At 45.5% G+C, this 25,749-nt stretch overlaps 1 protein-coding gene across 1 annotated transcript in view; it reads left to right on the top strand.

Annotated features, from left to right (window-relative positions):
• Positions 1-18,770: 18,770 nt before the first annotated feature.
• LOC138366754 (serine/arginine repetitive matrix protein 1-like) overlaps positions 18,771-25,749 on the top strand; it is a 9,875-nt gene continuing 2,896 nt past the window's right edge. Inside the window, exons 1-3 of the mRNA XM_069328032.1 lie at positions 18,771-18,900; positions 21,587-21,766; positions 24,318-24,462. Of these exons, the coding sequence (XP_069184133.1) occupies positions 18,771-18,900; positions 21,587-21,766; positions 24,318-24,462 (455 nt within the window). The remainder of the gene's footprint in view (positions 18,901-21,586; positions 21,767-24,317; positions 24,463-25,749) is intronic.

Below are 25,749 nucleotides of genomic sequence, written 5' to 3'. Positions count from 1 at the left end.
TAAAGGCGTAATAGGTGTAGGAGAGAGAGGATATAACACATTTGAGCGGGCAGAGTGTGGGTGAACATTGTGCTGTGGTGTATGATGTGAGGCAGGGAGGGAGAGTGTGGGGCAGGGAGGGAGAGTGTGGGGCAGGGAGGGGTAGTGTGGGGCAGGGAGGGAGAGTGTGGGGCAGGGAGGGAGAGTGTGGGCAAGAGGCTCATCATAATCTTGTCAAGCACCACATTGACTTCATTGACTTGTCATTGACTTCAATGACTACCATTGAAGTCAACACACCTTAAAGGCACCTATTCTTAATTTGAATCTTATTTGCCTCTAACACTTCATACACACACACATACACACACACGCACGCACGCACGCACACACACACGCACGCAACCACGCACAGGTGACAAGGGGAGACAAGTTGCGCAATGAGTGCAAATATACAAGTTTCTTTTTGACAGGTGGAAATTGACCTGTTGAATCATGGGGTGAAATTGACAGGCCGCGTGACAGATTTAATATTATCACTTACGGCTCCTGGTTAAAATTAACGGGAAGGGTTGAGGTTGGAATGTGACGGGTGAGAGTGTGGGGGGGGGGGAATGTGACGGGTGAGTGTGTGAGGGGGGGGATGTGACGGGTGAGTGTGTGAGGGGGGGGAATGTGACGGGTGAGAGAGTGAGGGGAATGTGACGGGTGAGAGAGAGTCCAATTGTCCTTCCCTCCCTCCCTCCCATTCTTTCTCAAATGTTCTCTCCCGTTCTCTCTCTCCCACAGGGCAGACTGACCAAGTAACGTAGAGTCAAGGCTCACTCAACATTACCCATGTTGAATCGACGTTGAGTCCAGGTTACGGAGTTGAGGGCTCAAGGGTATGGGGAGGTTGGGGGTGAAGAGTGGGGGGAGAGGGGGTGAAGAGTAGGGGGAGGGAGAGGGAAAGGGTGGAAGAGGGGTAACGTGCTCACCCTTGTGGTGCCTGACAAGATCACGGAGCTTATAGGTACCGTAACACAATTCATCTACTTATCTATCTTCCTCTACCTCTATCTAACTATCGATTTATCCATCTGTCCTCTCAATGTATTCATCTATCTATCCACCTATCAACCAATCCATCTATCTCGGTTTGACTGTCTCTCTGCTATAAAAAATATAATTGAGCTACGTGTGTGGGTGGCGGCATCAGGAAATTTAAATTTATTTTCCCGAGATTAATGAATAATGGTGCATATTACTATAACAAAAAAGTGTTGAAAAATTTGTTTTTGTTAAATATTTAGCTGAGTAGCTAGCGGGCAATGCCTAAAACCGTGGTGGGGAGTGTGGCTGTAACCCTGGTGAGCTGTTCACTTTTTATTTGTGGCGACCGGGACCTGCCTATGTGTTTCCCATACCCCAGACCATTCCCCCTGCCAGTTGGGGCGAGGCTAGTCCCAACCGTGTGGCCTCCAACTTCGAAAAGACAGACGCACATTCTCTCTCCTGACCAGGGGTCAGATTCACGAAAGCACTTACGAACCAGTATATCTTTTTTCAATCTTTGGCGGCTTTGTTTCCAATTATTAATTAGTTAATGAGCTCCGAAGCACCAGGAGGCTGTTTATAACAATAACAACAGTTGTATGCGAAGTTTTCATGCTTGTAAACTGTTTAATAAATGTAACCAAAGCCATCAAAGATTGAGAAAAGATGTACACGTTCGTAAGTGCTTTCGTGAATCTGGCCCCAGACTGCTAAAGTCTGACCATCGCTGCACAAGGAGCAAAGTTAAAATATTATATTTCTAAAAAATGTAGTCTTGGAAAGTCAGCATCATGGATAGAAAAATGTTTTTACAAAGCAATTGTTCGGGTTGCTCATGGACCAGTGTATTCCAACTGGCGCTTGCATATTTAAACAACGCAGATTTATTAAGATTTTGTTGCATACGGTGGCTATATAAAAGTATTCAAGGATTGTGCTTCAATGTATATTGACAATCCAAATTTTTGTTTTATTGATACCAATATTTCTGTTTTTTTAATATTGCTGTATCGACTGTGGTGAAGGTGGATGTATTCACACAGCTACAGCTGAAGCTGTCGGTCCCTATAGGAGCCACAGTCAAAGCTTTCCTCCCACACCACAGCCATACACAAAGCTGCCCTCAGACCACACAGCCATGATTCTCTCTCCACACACACACACACACACACACACACACACACACACACACACACACACACACACACACACACACACACACACACACACACACACACTTCAGTTCGGAAATAGAGTACCCAAATGAGCCATAGAGACGTTAGAAAGAATTTGTTTAGTGTCAACGTAGTTAATAAATGGAATGTATTGTGAAGTGATGTGGTGGAGGCTGACTCCATACACAGTTTCAAGTGTAGATATGATAGAGCCCAGTAGTCAATCAACACCAGTTGAGAGGCGGGACCAAAGAGCCAAAGCTCAACCCCCACAAGCACAACTAGGTGAGGACAACTAGGTGCCAACAATCTCCCCCGAGAGGTAAACACAGGAGGCAACAGCCCGCGGCCCCACAGCCATCACCACCAGCCATAAAATCCATTAAAAGGTGTTTGCCCAGTGGTAGGGTGGAGGAAGGGTCCAGGACTTTTGTGTGAGGGGCTTAATACCTCATGGGCACGATTCCAGTCCCTTCCTTCGGTCAGGTGATAAGCTATTAAATTCTAATTTCCTCCCTCCCTCCGTGTGTTCTTTTTATTAGTTAAAGAGCTTCCGTATACGGGGGCAGACGCGTCGCTTATTGACTGTATTTTGTCAACATGGCCTTCACTTTGCGCCCCGGGAGCTCCGACCTGGTCTGTGTGCACGGATGTTGCGCCATCTGGGTGGATGGTGTACCATCTGGGTGGATGGTGTACCATCTGGGTGGATGGTGTACCATCTGGGTGGATGGTGTACCATCTGGGTGATGCATTTCGAGTGTATTTCTTGACTCGGAAATTGTAATTCTCTCGACTGTTTCCAGACTGTTGGAGACACACTGTTCATCTCTCTCTCTCTCTCTCTCTCTCTCTCTCTCTCTCTCTCTCTCTCTCTCTCTCTCTCTCTCTCTCTCTCTCTCTCTCTCTCTCTCTCTCTCTACCTTCCTCTTCCTCCCTAACCCTTCCGCTTCCATCCTTCCTCCCAAGAAACAAACCAATTGACGTTCGGCAATTAATGCGACCAAAAAAATGTTTGTAAAAATGAGCTCACTAATTATCTTGTTTTTCAGAAGAGTTTTCCTCCCATCCCCTCCTTCCCCCCCCCCCCCCCCCTCCCCCCCCCCTCTATTATACCCCACATCGTTTCCTTCACATCGACCATTGCCCTGTATGTTTCCACTGCCAGCCCTCAGATCTGCCCTCAGAAGGCCAGCCCAGCTCTGGTACCCTCACAGTACCCAGGCTGTGAGGGTACCCAGGCCCACTGCTGGCTCAAGCCCGGCATAATAATAACTCAGGCTGTGAGGGTACCCAGGCCCACTGCTGCCTCAAGCCCGGCATAATAATAACTCCCTGAGGGACTCGGTGTCCACCTACAAAGCTCCATACAAATCTAAACAGTTAACATCTACTTCATGATAATTCTACGGACCAGTTAAAGTAGCGAAACTTCACAAGTCTTCAGAACGTCTCAGAAATACATAAATAATGATGAACTAAAACATTTTCGTTTTGTAATATTTTAATGAATGTAGAATGTGGCTAAACTAACCCATCCTGTAAGCAGTGCCAGTGTGTGCACAGACAACTCACATTAACGTGATGCGTCAGTGAGAACATCAGTAAGAGTTGTGAGGAGGATTCGAACCTGTACTCTGGATACTCTCGAGCACACGCCGTAGACGACTACACCACCACATGTAGAGCAATTGCAACCTGGGATTCAACGTAATCCTCTAAGGTTATTTTGTCATATCATTGCAAAGTTTTATCATTATTGTTGCCTTATGTTGACCATTCTTAAGTAAGATTACGTAAGTTAATTTATTTTAAGAATGTTTGAGCAATAGTTGCCATCATTATGGCAACGATTGCTCGAACATACAAAAATGGTCTGTTGTAGTGAAAAAAGTTCATTACGTACTATTGGAATACTTCGAATGGGATGCTAATAGGTGGATCAGTAATTACTCAACGTAATCCCACCTGTCGCAAGGATAATAAGCAATCCTAAGCCTAATATTGGCCACCTTAGACCTAATATTGGCCATACTGGCCGCAAGAGGCCATGCCATGGACAACACTGCTACAGGCCATGAGCAATTGTTCACGAGTGATCATTGTAAACACATATATCTGGGTTATATATTGGCCCACGGAGACGATTAAGGCGTAGTGTGCCACTTTTATATAGCAAAAACATCGTAAAAAAATAGATGGATTAAATCTTTTGTATTTGTGCCTAATTTATGTAGCTAATTCTTACTATAAATCTTTTTTCCTGGTGTGGGCCCCTGGAAGATAAACGAGACACAACAGTAAAAGGCAACGCCTCGTTAATTGCCTTTTATGGAACAACGTAATGACCCAGCGGTGTTGCCATATATTTGTCCAGATTGTAAGTTATGGTATAAAACAGAATAACCAAATAAAAATGATATTAGTTTTATTCCACCAGAACCTGTGTTCATTGTAAACGTCGGTATTAAGTTGTTTGTTGTTTAAGATTCGTTAGTTGGAACAAAAAGTTCCAATGATTCATATTTCATATTCCTTCTGAAGATGTATTAATATACGAAAGTACTTAAGGAAATTCCTGTTTCAATTCTTCCTCCGTGGACTGACACTGTCACATTTTTAATCACGTGTTTATTTTTCGTGATTTACACACACACACACACACACACACACACACACACACACACACACACACACACACACACACACACACACACACACACACACACACACACATATATATATATGTGTGGCAATATATATATATATATATATATATATATATATTAGTATATTTTGGTAGCAGTCTTTCCTGTAGACATATATTATTAAATATGACCGAAAAAGTAAGATTAATAATTCTAACACGAATTTTCTCAATCTTTCGTACATTACGCTTCACTGTTGGAGGTAAATCAAAAATCAATTCTCCAAAATTCATTTTTATTTCTAGTCTGACGCGACACGGGCGCGTTTCGTAAAACTTATTACATTTTCAAAGACTTTAGTTCACAAATACACCTGACGATACAACTGACGATTTACTATAAAACCAGAAAAACGGCCAGCCTACTCATGAGAAACTCTCCAGACACAAAACAGAACGCTTTAAAAGAGACTAACGTCGTCTATGCCTTCAAATGCCCACTTGGGGACTGTAAGCTCCAAAAAACCCAGTATATAGGCAAGACAACAACATCTCTTTCTAGGCGTTTAACGATGCATAAGCAACAGGGCTCCATTAAGGAACATATAATCTCTTCCCACAACCAAACCATCGCCAGAGAAATCCTAGTAAACAACACAGAAATCATCGATAGATACAGCGATAGCAGGCGGCTTGACGTTTGCGAGGCACTACACATCAAGAAGTCAACACCAGCAATCAACAGCCAATTATTGCACAACTATATTCTACCCACCTCAAGACTCCGCTCCAATATAGAAGCATCAAGAAATATGGACCAATAGGCTTTCTACAAACACTTCTATTCAATACCCATTGTTTGTGTTCTGTCTTGTGTTGATACTTTTAATACCCTATTAATATCCCCTCTTGTTCTGTCTTGTGTTAATGCCACATCACCCCTCCCACCTCACTCAAATGTAGATATAAAATCGGAGATACGTAAGTTCTAATCAGTTGTGTATTTGTGAACTAAAGTCTTTGAAAATGTAATAAGTTTTACGAAACGCGCCCGTGTCGCGTCAGACTAGAAATAAAAATGAATTTTGGAGAAGTGATTTTTGATTTACCTCCAACAGTGAAGCGTAATGTACGAAAGATTGAGAAAATTCGTGTTAGAATTATTAATCTTACTTTTTCGGTCATATTTAATAATATATATATATATATATATATATATATATATATATATATATATATATATATATATATATATATATATATATATATATATATAATGTTTAACTGGCCTCAGGTGGGACGAGGATGGCAACGTTGCCAATAGTCTCCCTGTATCTCCAGACCAAAGACGGAAAAAACAATAAATCGTGGAGAAGTCCCATAAAAGTTAGAATTTTTAAACTTAATCTCTTGGTCAGCGAGTCGGACGGCCATTACGGCCCAGTCGTCCAATTCGATTATCGTGCAACACTTGGTCCGGGGTGGACGGAACACTTGGTCTGGGGTGGACGGAACACTTGGTCCGGGGTGGACGGAACACTTGGTCCGGGGTGGACGGAACACTTGGTCTGGGGTGGACGGAACACTTGGTCTGGGGTGGACGGAACACTTGGTCCGGGGTGGACGGAACACTTGGTCCGGGGTGGACGGAACACTTGGTCCGGGGTGGACGGAACACTTGGTCCGGGGTGGACGGAACACTTGGTCCGGGGTGGACGGAACACTTGGTCCGGGGTGGACGGAACACTTGGTCTGGGGTGGACGGAACACTTGGTCTGGGGTGGACGGAACACTTGGTCCGGGGTGGACGGAACACTTGGTCCGGGGTGGACGGAACACTGGTCCGGGGTGGACGGAACACCTGGTCCGGGGTGGACGGAACACTGGTCCGGGGTGGACGGAACACTTGGTCTGGGGTGGACGGAACACTGGTCCGGGGTGGACGGAACACTTGGTCTGGGGTGGACGGAACACTGGTCCGGGGTGGACGGAACACCTGGTCCGGGGTGGACGGAACACTGGTCCGGGGTGGACGGAACACTGGTCCGGGGTGGACGGAACACTGGTCCGGGGTGGACGGAACACCTGGTCCGGGGTGGACGGAACACTGGTCCGGGGTGGACGGAACACCTGGTCCGGGGTGGACGGAACACTGGTCCGGGGTGGACGGAACACCGGGTCCGGGGTGGACGGAACACTGGTCCGGGGTGGACGGAACACTTGGTCCGGGGTGGACGCAACACTTGGTCCGGGGTGGACGGAACACTTGGTCCGGGGTGGACGGAACACTTGGTCCGGGGTGGACGGAACACTTGGTCCGGGGTGGACGGAACACTTGGTCCGGGGTGGACGGAACATTTGGTCCGGGGTGGACGGAACACTTGGTCCGGGGTGGACGGAACACTTGGTCCGGGGTGGACGGAACACAGAGGCCGGGGTGGACGGAACACAGAGGCCGGGGTGGACGGAACACAGAGGCCGGGGTGGACGGAACACAGAGGCCGGGGTGGACGGAACACAGAGGCCGGGGTGGACGGAACACAGAGGCCGGGGTGGACGGAACACAGAGGCCGGGGTGGACGGAACACAGAGGCCGGGGTGGACGGAACACCTGGTCCGGGGTGGACGGAACACTGGTCCGGGGTGGACGGAACACCTGGTCCGGGGTGGACGGAACACTGGTCCGGGGTGGACGGAACACTTGGTCCGGGGTGGACGGAACACTTGGTCCGGGGTGGACGGAACACTTGGTCCGGGGTGGACGGAACACTTGGTCCGGGGTGGACGGAACACTTGGTCCGGGGTGGACGGAACACTTGGTCCGGGGTGGACGGAACACTTGGTCCGGGGTGGACGGAACATTTGGTCCGGGGTGGACGGAACACTTGGTCCGGGGTGGACGGAACACAGAGGCCGGGGTGGACAGAACACTTGGTCCGGGGTGGACGGAACACAGAGGCCGGGGTGGACGGAACACAGAGGCCGGGGTGGACGGAACACAGAGGCCGGGGTGGACGGAACACAGAGGCCGGGGTGGACGGAACACAGAGGCCGGGGTGGACGGAACACAGAGGCCGGGGTGGACGGAACACAGAGGCCGGGGTGGACGGAACACAGAGGCCGGGGTGGACGGAACACAGAAGCCGGGGTGGACGGAACACAGAGGCCGGGGTGGACGGAACACAGAGGCCGGGGTGGACGGAACACAGAGGCCGGGGTGGACGGAACACAGAGGCCGGGGTGGACGGAACACAGAGGCCGGGGTGGACGGAACACAGAGGCCGGGGTGGACGGAACACAGGGGCAGAGCTACACTATGGAACAAAAGCGCCGCCACCTTTGTGCCCAGACTGTAAAATACCGCCATTGTTGCGGGGCGCGCAGCCCCCGCTCGCTCCGCACCATTCAAAATATTCATGACTATTTAATTGAATTAATTGAAATACAAATTAGGTCTGTAGTGATGCTGCGGAGGATTTTACAGATGGGAGTTTTAGTAGCAGAAGTTCGGGTCTTCTTCTCCTCAGTCTTTGTCAAGTTTAGTCTTTATTGATGTATTTTGTTCTCTCAAGTTCAGGAGACCTTGAGAATATACTTTTGGAAGTCGAGGTATTTTGTGTTTTACATTCGCCCATTTTTATGGTTAAGTTTCTTCATTCCTGCATATTTATGAAATATCTGATTTTGTATTCAAGATTTTAGACATATTCCCGTTTGTGGTTATATGTACTTTCTTAACAGATTAAAGGCTGTTGTGGTGTATGTGTGTGTACTCACCTAGTTGTACTCACCTAGTTGTGCTTGTAGGGGTTGAGCATTGCCTCTTTGGTCCCGCCTCTCAACCGTTAATCTACTAGTGTACAGTTTCCTGAGCTTCTCCAGCTGTATTCTATTTGTGTGTGTGTGTGTGTTCACCTAGTTGTGCTTGCGGGGGTTGAGCTCTGCTCTTTCGGCCCGCCTCTCAACTGTCAATCAATCAACTGCTACTAATTACTACTATTTCTTTTCCACACACACACACACACACACACACACCAGGAAGCAACCCGTAGCAGCTGTCTAACTTCCAGGTACCTATTTACTGCTAGGAGAACAGGAGCATCAGGGTGAAAGAAACTCTGCCCATTTGGAATTATAATATAGGTGCATATTAAACAACATTTAAAAACTTTTGACTGCAGCCCAGGGATGCAGTATATTGGGGCGCCTGACAGCTGAGTGGACAGCGCTTTGGATTGGTCCTGAGGTTCCGGGTTCGATACCAGGTGGAGGCGGAAACAAATGGGCAAAAAGTTTCTTTCACCCTGATGCCTCTGTTACCTAGCAGTAAATAGGTACCTGGGAGTTAGACAGCTGCTACAGGCTGCTTCCCGTGGGGGGGGGGGTGTAATAAAAAGGAGGCCTGGTCGAGGACCGGGCCACGGGGACGCTAAACCCTGAAATAACCTCAAGATATTCCATATTTTTTAATAAGATCCAGTAATATTATCCCCAAATAGATAACAATGGGACTAAAGGACCTTATTGGAAAAAAAACTCTATAAACGAACTAATAACAGGAAGGTGTATCTAGAATACACATTTGCTATTTTTTTTTTAAACAGTGAAAAATTAAATCAGAAAAGCTACAGGAAATAATGAAGTGTGACCAGCAGGGCAGACAACCACAAATCCCAAAGACAACTTTCAGAAACACAATAATATCACAATAACGTCATATATCCATGGATAAACCTTTGGATTAGCGCGGTGTAGTTGAGCCAGCGCCCCGGGTCACCCCAGACACCCAGGCTTGACCCATGAACCACCATATGCTAAAAGCTATACAGCGCCCAATCCAATTTTTACAGGTAACCTGCGTACATTCTGGTGTGGGTAATGGAGTTCTCAACCAAACGCTCCCGTCAAATGCATAATGAAATCATGTTTTTTTGTCTATTGTGCTTTTCGGTTAGGGAAAAATGAAGTGTCAGGCAACTTATGATTAAGAAATGGATGATATTTGAAATAAGTACTTTCCCTCTCTGTATTTACTAGAGAACTATATATTTAACTTGCTCTGTCATGGGAGCTCTGCCGTTTACAACACATATATACGATTTAGATAAAAGATGAGCAGGTGAAGTTTAATGCTGTAAAGTGTATGGCTTTGAAAAAAAGGTAATGATAGTTGTTACCAGATAACAGCTGGACAATAATGAATTTGCAAAATCTGAATACGAAAAAAAAAATTGGGAGTCACGACTAGGAGGGATCGTTGGCTAAAAAGCAAGTGCATAAATGTATCTAATAAAGTAAATAGTATATTGGGATTTATTTTTATAAACGTTAGAAACAAGATATATAATGTTATTCGTCAGTTTTATCTTGCACTTTTTAGGCCACATTAAGATGACGAAGTTCATCTTTATATTAATATATTCTTTATTAATGTATAGTTTCTTTGTTTGGGGTATTTACTCTTCAGTTTAATGCATTAATGCTATTTATATTTGTGCAATTCTTAGTTATGTTTATCATTGTTTACCTTCTAGTTGCTGAAGGTGGTGAACAGAGAGAGAGAGAGAGAGAGAGAGCATGGGAGAGGGTATTATGTGTTGGTGAGAGGAAGAGAGTATGAGCGGCAGAGAGAGATGAGAGAGTGGGAGGCCGGTAGAGGGGAGAGTGTGAGAAAGTAGGAGTAAATGTCACGATGTGGGGAAAGGATGGCCCATTGAGAGGGGAGACAAGTGGATCATGCGAGGGGAGTGGAGGGGCGGCTGGCACGGAGGATAGTAGAGAGGACTGGAAGCTGACGTAAAATGAACGGGGAGATAGTGAGAGGACGGGGCGGGTACAGGCAAGGATGGAGAGTACCTGAGAGTACATGAACAACACACCTCTAATTATCAGTAATACCGGCCCTCAACAGTGATCACGAGGCTGGACCTCACTCCCCCAAGACGTCAGTACGTCACTCTGTCCTCCTAAGGTTTCCCATCGTCGAGAAAACGGTCAATATAAAGTCTCCACTCAAAACCTACCAGAGGATCCAAAACAGAAAACGGGACAGTTCGTCACTTTCGCCAGCCGCTTCCATGTTCTAGTACGACAATTTTTGGCCTTATGTAAGGCATAGGATCGTAATGCGACGTTCTTTGTAGGAGAGGTTGTGTGTGGGTGGAGGCCAGGGTGTGGGGGACGGTTCCCCGTCACCCGGAATCACCTAGTCACTCAGGAGGCAATTATTGGTCTCAGGTTGCCTTGTTTCCCAGTACCTTTTCTCTCTCTCTTCCTTTTTGTTATTATTGTTCTCGTTTGTTTTTCCCTTCATATGTTTTCTTTGGTGTTGCTACTGATGCTGCTCTTTTCGTCTTCTTCCTCCCGTTCTTCTTCGTCTCTTTCGTGACGCGTTGCGTTTCCGGGTGAGATGGAGGAGTGGCCACACCCGCGCCTGCACCCTCCCTGCTTATTATTATTAACATCTTTATTGACAAAATTAACTACAATTTTACCTAATCTGAGGATTTTGATAGTCTTATTAAAATGAGGATAATGGTGGTATTCACTGTCACGCAGGACAGAGGGTCATACATAAGACAATAGGTCTAAACTGTAGGCTGAAGCACATATATATCATGGTTACAATCAATGTTTTAGTGTATGAATATGATATCCCTGCTCCCCTCCCTGTGTCATGGGAGGTAGAGTCATGGGGGACTATTGCCCCGTGCGACAACCTGCACCTCACTCTTATGCATTTGGTTGTTCCAGCTTGATTGTATTCACTTCTACTCTGCCTATGAAAATATTGGCAGGATCACCGCCACGCATCTCTCAGCATCAGGCCGCAATATAACTATAAAATGAACTTTGGAGAGTTAACTTTTAAACTTCCTTCTCGAGCAAAGAACATAAGAAATATAGGGAAGATTCGTGCTAGAATCATTGATCTCACTCATATACAATGTTTATCTTTAAAAGAAAATTCCTGTCTGTTTCTATCTCTGTCTGTCTGTCTAAGGTGTGATGCTAGGCTCTTGAGGGTAGCCTCACGGAACTTTGAATGATGGTTTTTGATTGTTTGTTTAGTTTAATGGAAGGAGTTGACCCCATGCCCCTCTTTAAGTACCTACGGGCTCACCATAGCCCGTGCTACTTAGAACTGTTTGTTCCAAGTAGCAAATCTTTAACAACAACAACATCCACTTTCGCGTTCCACAGACTGAATAATTCGTCACTCATTTTTCTACTGAATGTGTTCCAACGACGCAATACTGAGTCACTCATTACAATATTTTTTAAAAATTTAAATTTTATCAGATCAATCTGGTAGTGGTTTTAAAATAAGCGCCTTTAGATTGCACACAATTTGATACCAAAATCAAAGATATAACATGAAACTTGATGTCCAAACACTTGAAATATTATAAATAGGTCTATGGTCTGAATATTAAAATATTTGTTAAAATTCTATTTATTGTCCTATTATCTTGGGACTTGTTTTAAAATGTGCGCCTTTTTATTGCGAACAATTTGATACCAAAATGAAAGATGTAACACAAATATTTATGTCAGAACACTGGAAAGATATAAATAAATTTGTGATGATGAGCGTCCAGAATTAAAATATTTGTTAAAAATCCAGTTATTGCTCTATTATTCTGGGACTAGTTTTAAAATAATCGCCTTTTTATTGCGAACAATTTGATACCAAAACGAGCGACGTAGCACGAAATTTGATGTTATCAAATTGAACGAGTTGAACATTAGGTTGCAATGTACAAAATGGTGCTCGTTCATGGGTAACTTTAGGCTTTTCTGCGGGGAGGCACTCCAGCCTTTTGTACATTTTATTCATACACATCTGTAGGGAATTTAATTGCGAACACAATGATACCAAAATGAGCGACGTAGCACGAGAATTAAGGTAAAAAAATGGAACGAGAATGCACATGTTACTGATTTTGTGCGTTTTTGCCGACTTTACGCTTTGCTGTTGGGAGTCACGCTAGGCTTTTGGACATTATATTTATACACACCTGTAGAGAATTTAATTGCGAACACAATGATACCAGAATGAGCGACGTAGCGCGAGAATTAAGGTGAGAAAACTGGAACGAGTATACACATTTGAGTGTCACCGCGCGCTTACCCGCACGGAGGGGCCACGATCCCCCTGTCAACCGCGAGTTTCCACGGAGCGCGAAAGTGTTATTAATTACGATTGATTTAATTTGTAATGACCAAAGATCGATATGAAGGTTGAAATGTGGGATTGTTTGTCCATAGAGTATTATATTACAGGTTTGCTTTGTTCAGCTGTTATCGACGCTCAGTTGACGTCAATAACGTTGATTCAACGTCGATAACATTACTTCAACGTTACTTCAATTATACTGGAGTATGTTTTGTCGACTGGGAGAGAACGGAAGGGAGAAAGGAAGGGAAGGAGAGAAAATGGGAGGGACGGAGATAGAGAGAATGGGACGCAGGGGTAAAGGAAGAATGAGAGTCAGGAAGAGTGGCTGAATGGGAGGGAGTGAGGGAGGAGGGAAGGAGGAAGAATGGGAGGAAAACTGTAAGAGAGAACGGGAGTGAGGGAAAAATTAAAGGAAGGAATAATAATAGGGAGGGAGGGAGGGAGGAATAGTGACAGGGAGGGAGGAATAATGGTAGGGAAAGAGGAAAAATTAAAGGAAGGGGATCTCCCCCCCCCCCCTTCCCCAACTGTTTAAATTCAACGGGCATTTTTTCTTTCATATATTCCAAGAGTTCTCTTTCAGCTAGCCTTATGTACGTCCATTTGGCGGGAGAATTATTTTTCATGTATTATTCAGGTGTTTCCGGTGTAATATTGGAGGTTGTGCAGGTGCCTCTCACCCCCGTGCTGCCCTCAGGAAAACCCTCCGCCGCTCCCTCTTACAAAGACTGATATTTCGGAACACTGGCGTCATGGCTGCTTTTGTTATGTAAAACTGCTCGTTCACAGTGTGTGTGTGTGTCTGTGTGTGTGTGTGTGTGTGTGGGAGTGTGTGTGTCTGTGTGTGTGTGTGTGTGTGTGTGTGTGTGTGTGTGTGTGTGTGTGTGTGTGTGTGTGTGTGTGTGTGTGTGTGTGTGTGTGTGTGTGTGTGATTACCTAGTTATTCACCTAGTTGTGCTTGTGGGGCTTGAGCTCTGGCTCTTTGGTCCCGCCTCTCATCTTTCAAAGTGAGTGTGAACAAGCTTCCATCCTATCTGACTTTGTCATATCTACATTTAAATCTCTTTAAGGAGTCTGCCGCCTCCACTTCACTTCTTAGTGCATTCCATTTGTCTCACAATCTTGACACTGACAAAACTCTTTAATGTTTCTGGAATAGCGAGTCACTCAGTTCCCCCCCCCCCCCCTGTGTCTGCTTGTGCGAGTACCACCTATGCTAAATAGTCAGTTCTTGTCTGTTTTATAATTTTCTCCTGAGAATTTTGTATGTCGAAATCATGTCTCCCCCTAACTCCTCTGTCTTCTAGTGATGTGAATTTTAGTGTCAGTAGTATTTCTTCGTAATTCGTACCTCCTCAGCTCTGGCATTAGTCTGGTGGTATGCCTCTGGACTTTCTCCAACTTCGTTTTGTGTCTGACGGATAAGGACTCCACGCAGACGCCGCATATGCAAGGATAGATTTGATATATGTGTGGCCTACATGATCCTAATTTAGTCCTTCCTTGTCCTTATTTAGTTTTCTGAAGGCAATTCATATTTTGGCCAATGGTGCATACGCCGTTGATGATATCCATTTTATGTGATCTTTGAGAGTTAATATTACACCTGTTGGGTGTAATATCAACTTTCATATCTTCCTCTTTCTTGAAGGATTTTATCTCCCATTAACGTTAAGCATCTTGCGTCATGCTTCATATTCCCAGCACTCAGTGGCATTACTTTGCACTTGCTTCTGTTACAGTCTAGTGGACATCTGTTGGACCATTTTTTTCAATTTATCCAGAACATCTTTTAGTTTATCTCTCTCTTCCTCCGATTTAATCTTCCTCATAATTTTTGACTAGCAAACAATCTTATCCTTCGTCGTATCCTAAATTCGTGGTATGTCCAATGTAGCAAATATTTCAGAGCACACAGTCTCCAGAGGTGCAGGTGTACTGATACACTACATCAGTACACCTCAGTGTGTCTGAGGAGGTTACCTTTGAGGTGCTTCCGGGGCTTAGCGTCCCCGCTAAACGTCCCCAGTTTTTAATATTATTAAATACTTTTTATATATATAATTACAGGTTATATCTATACACTTATAACTCTAATTATATATTCAAATAATTATACTTATATAAACTGTAATTATATATTTATAATCTATCTCCGTTTTCATAGTTTGGGTTAATTGAGAACGAAATTAATATGCCACTTCGCATAAATGAAAAAAAAATACTTTGGCATGGACATGGAAAATTTACCACCTCGGCATATTAACTTTTTTCAGGACTTTATGTTTAATTAACAGTTGGCAGTCTAGAATTTTTAATTGAGGTGGACCTGATGAGGATGCGCTTTTTCCGACATTTTAGAATAACTCATTTCAATATACTTGGATATTATTTACCAAACAAAATATTTTGCGGGTGCGATTTTATTCCAGAATTTTACGAAATATTCAGTGTAAAAAATGAAAATCAAACATTGACGAAAATAATTTATTTTTATTTTATTAATGATATATATATATATATATATATATATATATATATATATATATATATATATATATATATATAAGGGGTAACACCTCTGGTGCAATTCAAGCATAATCCTATGTTTATAGGCTTGGTATATATGCGTTGTGGTTACCTTGAGGTTACCTTGAGGTGCTTCCGGGGCTTAGCGTCCCCGCGGCCCGGTCGTCGAGGTTGAGGTTGGTATCCTACCTTCTGGTAGGTTGAGGTTGGTATCTGACTGATTATTGGGCGTAGTGGGTTACCTGCTTTATGTTTCTTAACATTGCCATAGTCACCTTGGAATTTAGTGAAGTGAATTCCATCTCTCTTTGCGTTGACGGCCGTGAGAGTTTTGTTCACTTTGCGTTGAAAATCTTCCAAAGGGTTCTGGTAATTCGCTGAAATTTCGGGTTGTCATTGAAGATTATGTTGATTTTAGTTTAATATTCTTGATATCAACACACATGCTTTAGTCGTGTCGGCTTTTCTTATTGTTATATCTTAGAGATTTTGAAGTTGTTTAGTTGTTTGAGTGGTGGGGTTAGGAGTGTGGGCGACTGTTCCACGCTGCTGACTCAACTACAAGCAGGGGGGGGGGGGGACAACGTGGAACACACTCATTGAAAATCACCACACGTCACACCCCACGCGTCACACCACGCGTCACACCACGCGTCACACCACACGTCACACCACACGTCACACCATGACCACACGTCACACCATGACCACACGTCACACCATGACCACACGTCACACCATGACCACACGTCACACCCCACACGTCACACCCCACACGTCACACCATGACCACACGTCACACCATGACCACACGTCACACCCCACACGTCACACCACACGTCACACCACACGTCACACCATGACCACACGTCACACCACACGTCACACCCCACGTCACACCCCACGTCACACCACACGTCACACTACACGTCACACCACAGTCAAACTGAATTCATTACACAAAAACTGGAGGTGGCAGCTGTCTGGCTCACAAGAGCAACAAGAAAAACAAGCAAAAAGAGAGCCACCAACACGGTGTGACACTTCAGAATGTCAATTAGCTAAAACGGGGAGAAGGAAGTGAGGGAGAGTGCCACGCTGCACCACCCCCCATAGTGCTCACCTCCCAGGCACCGTGCCAGGGAACACCAACCTTACCTTCCTCTGTGGCTTAGCCTTGTCTTCCTGCAACTGCTGCAATTACTACAGGGAGCTCCATCGGTAACCCGGTTTGTGGTCTTGGGGGGGCTGCACCCTGATACTGGAGGTCCCCCTGCTGCTACACCCTGATACTGGAGCTACACCCTGATACTGGAGGTCCCCCTGCTGCTACACCCTGATACTGGAGGTCCCCCTGCTGCTACACCCTGATACTGGAGGTCCCCCTGCTGCTACACCCTGATACTGGAGCTACACCCTGATACTGGAGGTTCCCCTGCTGCTACACCCTGATACTGGAGCTACACCCTGATACTGGAGGTCCCCCTGCTGCTACACCCTGATACTGGAGGTCCCCCTGCTGCTACACCCTGATACTGGAGGTCCCCTGCTGCTACACCCTGATACTGGAGGCTCCCTGCTGCTACACCCTGATACTGGAGGTCCCCCTGCTGCTACACCCTGATACTGGAGGTCCCCCTGCTCTTGCTACACCCTGATACTGGAGGTCCCCCCTGCTGCTACACCCTGATACTGGAGGCCCCCTGCTGCTACACCCTGATACTGGAGGCCCCCTGCTGCTACACCCTGATACTGGAGGCCCCCTGCTGCTACACCCTGATACTGGAGTGAATACCACTAATATTATCACATGTAATACTTCCCGCCAACAAATAATAGCGAGAATATTACTCAAATTCCCGTCAGTCTTCTCTAGATAACCTCAAGATAACCTCAAGATATCACCTCCATACAACTCGCCACTAGCAACCTCTCGATAGCGTGGGGTGAAGGATGCTAAGTTAGATCTTTTGCCAAATTGCTGTTTTGCAGTGAAGTGTAAGTCTAATATTAAACTTGAAAAGTCTCGACTGTGCTCTCCTTCTTCCTTTAAGACATTTCTCCCCTGGTTTAATTTGGTGGTGCTGGCATAATGAGGGTGGTAAACCCTGGGAGCCACGAGTGTGGTGGTGCTGCGGATCTCTGTGTAACTCAAGTCTTCAAACTGGTAAGTTGCTTACGTCTTCCTCAGGGCGCCATTTTTCAGTTCTCAGGAGTGAGCAGACAGGCCAATAGGCGGAGGTGTTTAGGCCACACCATCAGTCTTGGAGCCGTCAGCCTGGAGCACCTTCACCTGAGCAGCTCCTCCACCTGAGCAGCTCCTCCACCTGAGCAACACCTCCACCTGAGCAGCACCTCCACCTGAGCAACACCTGCCTTTAAGCCGTGGTGTGGGACCCAAGTATCTCATATCGTTCCGTGTTGCCTGGAAGGGAAGGTGACTGTACCTGACTTAGTGATGACAGTGTACCTGCCAGCCGTCCTCTCCGGTACAGGTACCGCCTGCCTTCAAGGGCATGCCACAACTCCATCCATGACATCATTAACGAAAGATGCACTAAACCTTGTTGCTAATTAGTATGCGATATTGCTAAATCCTGTTCCTTTAGTAATCATTACAAAAGCTTCAGCATTTCATTTTGTAATCTTATAGTCTTTAAAACACACAAAAAAACGTATTTGGAACAATGAACGTAGTAAATAATTTTGCTGGCTGTATATGAATCTGGTTATATATATATATATATATATATATATATATATATATATATATATATATATATATATATATATATATATATCAAAAAGGGTAAAAACTATTGACAACACAACATATGCTTCAAACATCAGGAAAGATTAGTTTTGTGAAGCGTTCAGTCATGCGCCAGAATTTGTCGACCCATCACATACCCGAGTCATTCTGATTGTCTACAAATATCAGAATGGCGGAGCGTGTGAACACAGATTAATATTCCAGGTATTGAACTCTTTTTAAATAATGGGATCTTGTTGACGGGGATTTATGAGGTGTCAAGCGCAGGCTGCAGGGCAAGTGGGGGAGGGCAGGGAGTGGGGAACTATTTAGGAAGGTTTAGTTAGAAGGGGGTGTGGATAGAGCAAAGGGTTAGATGAGGATAGGGTGGATAGCGGCGAGGTTGAGTGACGTGAGGGTAGGACATATATGGGGGAATGGACCACAACGTCTCTCACTAGGCGATTAACAATGCACAAGCAACAGGGCTCCATCAAGGAGAATATAATCTCCTCACACAACCAGACCATCACCAGAGACATCTTGACAAGCAACACTGAAATAATCGACAGGCATAACGACAGCAGGAGACTGGACTCCAGTGAGGCGCTACACGTACAAAAAATCAAGACCAGCACTCAACAACCTATTAACACATAATTACATTCTACCCACTTCAAGACCCCGAGCCAACGCAGTCAGGATCCGCAAGAATATAAGCTGATATATATATATATATATATATATATATATATATATATATATATATATATATATATATATATATATATATTATATATATATATTATATATATATATGTATATATATATATATATATATATATACTCTGCCAAAGCACAGGGGGATGGCACTCGAGGCACAGTGAAGTTAACGACATCATCAAGAGGAGCCTCACCACAGCTGGATGCCCAGCTGAAAGAGAGCCCCGTTACCTAACGCCCCGTAACTCTGATGCTCTTATTGGTCGCCCGGATGGTATCACAGTGAACCCCTGGAAGAATGGCAAGCAGTTGGTATGGGACTACACGTGCGTATCAACCCTGGCTAACACCTACATTAACCTCAGTGTTGCACAACCAGGTGGCGCTGCCACCCACAGGGAAGCAGCCAAATCCCGTAAGTATAGAGAACTGGATCACCACTACAATTTTGTCCCCATTGCTTCTGAGACGCTCGGCGCCTGGGGTAAAAGTGCTACCAGTTTTTTGAAGGAACTGGGTTCTAGGCTCATTGAAACAACAAGGGACCCGAGAGCTGCAAGCTTTCTTTTCCAGCGCCTCAGTGTGGCGATACAGAGGGGAAATGCGCACTGCATCCAGGGTTCCTTCCCGCCATCTGAGGAGCTGGAGGAACTCGACAACCTATGACAACCATCTTTGTAACCCATATGTAACTCCTTTTTTGTAACAAACTTCAAATAAAGTAAATATATATGTGTACATACAAAAGAATGGGGGTGGTAGGAGAAGATAATATTAGTGTTCAGTGAGAAACCACAAGGTCTCCTCTGAATACTTTTTATTTTCTTCTCCGAGGCTATGGGTCCCCACATTGGCACCAGAGGTGGTACCCTCACAAACTTTTTATATATATATATATATATATATATATATATATATATATATATATATATATATATATATATATATATATATATATATATATATATATTAGTATATTTTGGTAGCAGTCTTTCCTGTAGACATATATTATTAAATATGACCGAAAAAGTAAGATTAATAATTCTAACACGAATTTTCTCAATCTTTCGTACATTTCTTTTCACTGTTGGAGGTAAATCAAAAATCAATTCTCCAAAATGAATTTTGGAGAATTGATTTTTGATTTACCTCCAACAGTGAAAAGAAATGTACGAAAGATTGAGAATATTCGTGTTAGAATTATTAATCTTACTTTTTCGGTCATATTTAATAATATATATATATATATATATATATATATATATATATATATATATATATATATATATATATATATATATATATATATATAATATTGATGTAAGATTTGTGTGTAGGCAGCGTGCCGTCCTCTCATTGGCTATTCGTTTGTTTGAGCCGCGGGTGGACAGCTGCTAGGCTTGCGTGGACGACACATTTTGGTTAATTAATATAATCCACAAAGGTCGGTAACCGTCATATACACACGGCCGCCTACGGTAAACTCTTCACTTTATATGCACTATGGCCGTTTATCCTTAATTCTGGCTTATTTTTTGGCGAGTTTTAGTGCATGTATTTAAAACCTGTATTTTATGTTTAGCATTTAGGATAAATTAACCTTGGTAAACAGCTTGTATAAAATTAATATTGTATCGCACATGACTGAAAGTGTGTATGGCTGACCACCGCCCTACTGGGGACACGAGAAGTGTGTGTCTCTGTATTTAATATTTGTATTTATTGTTTCTGTCTGCAGAATTGAGCTATTAGCTCTTGGACCCCGCCTTTCTAACCATATATTTTCCTCTATTATATCTACCACATATATTTCTCTCTAATACACGCACACATACACCGACACATTCTCAGGAAGCAGCTCGTAACAGCTGTCTAAGTATCATGTACCTATTTACTGCTAGGTCAAAAGGGGCATCAGGGTGAAAGAAACTCTGTCCATTTGTTTCTGCCTCCACCGGGAATTGAACTCGGATGCTTAGGACTACGACTCCCGAGCGCTGTCCACTCAGCCGCGAGGTCCCGGAATTTCCTGAAAACTGTGTGTGTGTGTGTGTGTGTGTGTGTGTGTGTGTGTGTGTGTGTATGTGTGTGTGTATGTGTGTGTGTGTGTGTGTGTGTGTGTGTGTGTGTGTGTGTGTGTGTGTGTGTGTGTATGTATGTGTGTGTGTGTGTGTGTGGACCATCCGCCACTGGAAACATAAAAATACACACTGACCCCCACATGGACAAATTACTGTTTTTCGGATATGTGGAAGATCCCGTGTATCCGAGTCTTACTGATACATTTTATATACAAATTCTGAGCAACAATAGACTGTAAATTAGTTACAGCTTCAGCAAACCAAGAGAACATCTAAAGCCTCGCATTTCACGAGGGAGAGATATTGACGTTATAAACTGAGCACATCAACAGGTTCTCTAGTGACCGGTAAATTCACATCAAAGTTCACCATCATCCCGCCGTAACTTTGTTCCGAAGTGAATATTAAAGACTTCTGAAGGACTGGTCCTGAGTTTCCCAGTACAATGTTACCAACTCCAGAAGTGTGCGTTGTATGTTGTAGTGAAGGTCGCAGAGTGCTACACTCTAGACCGTGACGACACTCTAGACCGTGACGACACTCTAGACCGTGACGACACTCTAGACCGTGACGACACTCTAGACGGTGACGACTGTCTAGTTGGTTGTCTCTCATGGACGGGGAAACAGTTCAGAATTACTGAACTAAAGTCGGAATTGGAAGGTAATACGAGCCAAATATCAGAAGAAACTTCAGTGTGAGGAGTAGCCAGTCTTCAGTGTGAGTGAGGTGGTGATTTATGAAATTAACGAAAAGCCTCATAAAAGGATCCAAAGCCTAAGAGACATTTTGTAAGTGAAATACGGAGCCCGAGAGCTAAAGTTCAACTCCTCACAAACACTACCTTTCTGCTCGTTCACATTTATGAATTCATAAATTCACAATAAGAGAAAAATCAGTAGAGAAAGGAGCGGGAGCTGTGGAGTACGGCATCAGGGCAGCGTTCCTGGCAGCGCCCTGCAAACAGGCAATAGTCAGGGAGCTTCAAGTTGGAGAGAAACCAATTTGATCCATCAATCAGGTGGCTGAGCAGCGCGGACTTCCATCGGGGCGGAGATTGAGCAAACACAGCACACTGGCGGGAACTGATCCGCTCCGGGTCGCGCAAGCCTTAACTTAATCATCTTCATAGACTTTATGCCCGCCCTAGCTCGCTCGCGCGCGCACGCACGCACACACACACGTACACACGCACGCGCGCGCGCACACACACACACACACACACACACACACACACACACACACACACACACACACACACACACACACACAGTGAGCGTCCCAGCACATCACAGCAGGTGGTGCCGAATGACTGGAAAAAAGACAGTTCCTTCCGCCGCTTAGAGGCTCGGGATCCAAGAACAAAAACGTTATTTTTGTGTGCAGTTGTTCAGGGGTGCTCGCCCCCCTGCTCCACCTGCCAGGTGCTCGCCCCCCTGCTCCACCTGCCAGGTGCTCGCCCCCCTGCTCCACCTGCCAGGTGCTCGCCCTCCTGCTCCACCTGCCAGGTGCTCGCCCTCCTGCTCCACCTGCCAGGTGCTCGCCCTCCTGCTCCACCTGCCAGGTGCTCGCCCCCCTGCTCCACCTGTCAGGTGCTCGCCCCCCTGCTCCACCTGCCAGGTGCTCGCCCCCCTGCTCCACCTGCCAGGTGCTCGCCCTCCTGCTCCACCTGCCAGGTGCTCGCCCTCCTGCTCCACCTGCCAGGTGCTCGCCCCCCTGCTCCACCTGCCAGGTGCTCGCCCTCCTGCTCCACCTGCCAGGTGCTCGCCCCCCTGCTCCACCTGCCAGGTGCTCGCCCTCCTGCTCCACCTGCCAGGTGCTCGCCCTCCTGCTCCACCTGCCAGGTGCTCGCCCTCCTGCTCCACCTGCCAGGTGCTCGCCCTCCTGCTCCACCTGCCAGGTGCTCGCCCTCCTGCTCCACCTGTCAGGTGCTCGCCCTCCTACACCACCTGCCAGGTGGATGGGAGGATCTTTACTTGATATACACATTAATAGCAATTAATAGGAATATAGGTAAACAATTAAGAGGAGTATCCACATGAGGACATCCAATTACCAAGCAAGTTTTCAGGATTATTGAAGGGAGGCAGATGGGTCTGGGTAGAGGCAGTGTAGTGGTTGCTACAGGACCTGGTGCTCACCTTGATGAGCTCAACAATACGTGCTTCCTGGCTCAGTATCAGCTCCTGAGTCCCGCTTCTCAGTCGCTGCTCGTCTATTGTAATAAGATCATGTACAGCTCTTGCTGTACATGATCTTAACAAGCTGTGTGGTGATAGTCTTGACTCTCCCTTCTTCATCTCATTTCACGTGGTCGCTAATATTACAATGAAAATATGTTTCCTTACATTTATGTGGTTCACCTGAGTCTCTAGTTTTCACACAGGTCTTTACATTCAACATCTGTTCATGCTATGCATTTCGTCTCTCCACTTTGTAAATGCCTCTTAAAAAATGTATATGTCGTGATCATGTCCCTTCACATCTCTCTATTTTTTTCTAGTGTAACGAGATCTAGGCTTTGTTTGTGGTTCAGCGCTCAACGTTCAGGGACCATTCTTGTAGCACCTCTGGTCTTTCTCACTCCTTGTGTGTTGTTAGGTAGTAACTACCGCATAGTTCAGTACTGGTGTAACACAGATTGGACACACCGTCACGACGCTCCCTCACCCAGCTGCCTCAAGGTTACACAAATGTTCGCCAGCTTTACCAACTCTGGTGATATTATCATATTAAAGTGTGTGGCCTCGGTAAGAGCCTCGTTGTTAGGTGTACTCCCAGATGCTGACTTGTGCTAGGCAGCACTTGCCGTCCCAACATTATGCTACATTTTGCATCCTCACTTCCGTTCCAAATTTTATCAACTTGCTTTTGTGTGGGTATTATGCGCTCGCTGGCTGGCTGGTTGGCTGGCTGGCTGGCTGGCTGGCTGGCTGGCTGGCTGGTTGGCTGGCTGGCTGGCTGGCTGGCTGGTTGGCTGGCTGGCTGGCTGGCTGGCTGGCTGGCTGGCTGGCTGGCTGGCTGGCTGGTTGGCTGGCCCGCGGGTCTGCTAACACCACGTGCCTGCTGGGTCAAGCCTCTATTTGTCTAACATTTTGAGGTTTACTGCAACATGTATACAATTATTTACCGCAATTATGTATACAATTATTTCAACCACTTCTTTATGTAACCCTTTTAACATAATTATATGATCTGTGAACATTTCTTATAGAACCACCTTTTATCCTGTCTGCTTTATTCTTTGTCTCCTCCCGGCTGGTCACCCATCCGTCGCCTACTCACACCCGTCAACAACGCTCACCCGTCACCCATGCCTATTCATCAAGTCAATACGAATCCAATTTCGAACACAACCAGTAAGGGAAATATGAAAGATGATCAAGTTCGCAGCGACCCGGCAACAGAGGGTTCCACCCCCACACCCTCATTTTCCCCTACACCCATGCCGCCCCCACCCACACACCCATGCCGCCCCCTCCCCTAACCATCACATACTATTAGCACAATAAAAAAGAAACACACCCTCATTGCTCCACCCACCTATACTCTGGCCACCTCTCCCACGCCACCTACCACATCCCACCCACATATATCCCCGCCACCCCACCCACATAACCCCCCCCCCCCCTCCATTCCCCGCACCGCCTCCTCTTGGTTTGTTTGCTCAATCTCAACTCTGACACCAGGGCCGCCTTACCCACCTGACTTATGATTGATCGAATTGATTTTCTCCGGAATTGCGCAGTTCTTGTCGGGTCCCGCGACGTGTTGTCGGGTCCCTCGACGTGTTGTCGGGTCTCGCGACGTGTTGTCGGGTCCCGCGACGTGTTGTCGGGTCCCGCGACGTGTTGTTGGGTCCCACGACGTGTTGTCGGGTCCCACGACGTGTTGTTGGGTCCCACGACGTGTTGTCGGGTCCCACGACGTGTTGTCGGGTCCCGCGACGTGTTGTCGGGTCCCACGGGGTGTTGTCGGGTTCTGCGACGTGTTGTCGGGTCCCACGGGGTGTTGTCGGGTCCCGAGGGGTGTTGCCGTGGGGTGTTTTCTCATAGAAAATAAGCAAGTATCATAATAGGATCGTTCTGGTGACAGGAGCAAATTCTGAGAGATACAATAGCCATAGGCCTAAGCAATTAAGAAATGACGCTTGCGACTTAAGAACAAAAATGGTGTCGCACTGTCTTATGGAGGTAATTCAAATATTAGAGTGTATAGACTAATGTATTGTAAAGGTGACCACCCGAATATTAGAGACTTTCCAGAGAACACCATAGTAAGAGATATTAGTAATCAGTACAAACAATTACGAACAATGAAAGATCATTAATTATTGTTTCTTTGCAGCAATTACCTGGAGGCAAAAAGAAACCATAGACTTTTTGGAGAAGTAGAAAGCACAGAACAGACTTTGCACTGAACAGAACAGACCGCAACACTCTAGGTGCAAACTCTGTGAGCAGGAACTGCGGCATGATCTCCCACACTACATCACCGAATGCCCAGTTATTAGACCTTTCAGACCAGTTGGCATGAGGTACCTGGAGCTTTGCAATTACTTTATTCACTCTCGTGTTCTTGAAGATATCCTCATAGTACACCCAAAATTTGTCAGTGCAGGCTACTGAACATATGGCCCTGTATGA

The sequence above is a fragment of the Procambarus clarkii genome, chromosome 20 (genome assembly GCF_040958095.1).
Source record: "Procambarus clarkii isolate CNS0578487 chromosome 20, FALCON_Pclarkii_2.0, whole genome shotgun sequence".
Taxonomy (NCBI): Eukaryota; Metazoa; Arthropoda; class Malacostraca; order Decapoda; family Cambaridae; genus Procambarus; species Procambarus clarkii.
The sequence above is the reverse complement of the archived record's forward strand: the minus strand, read 5'-3'. Positions and strand labels throughout refer to the sequence as shown.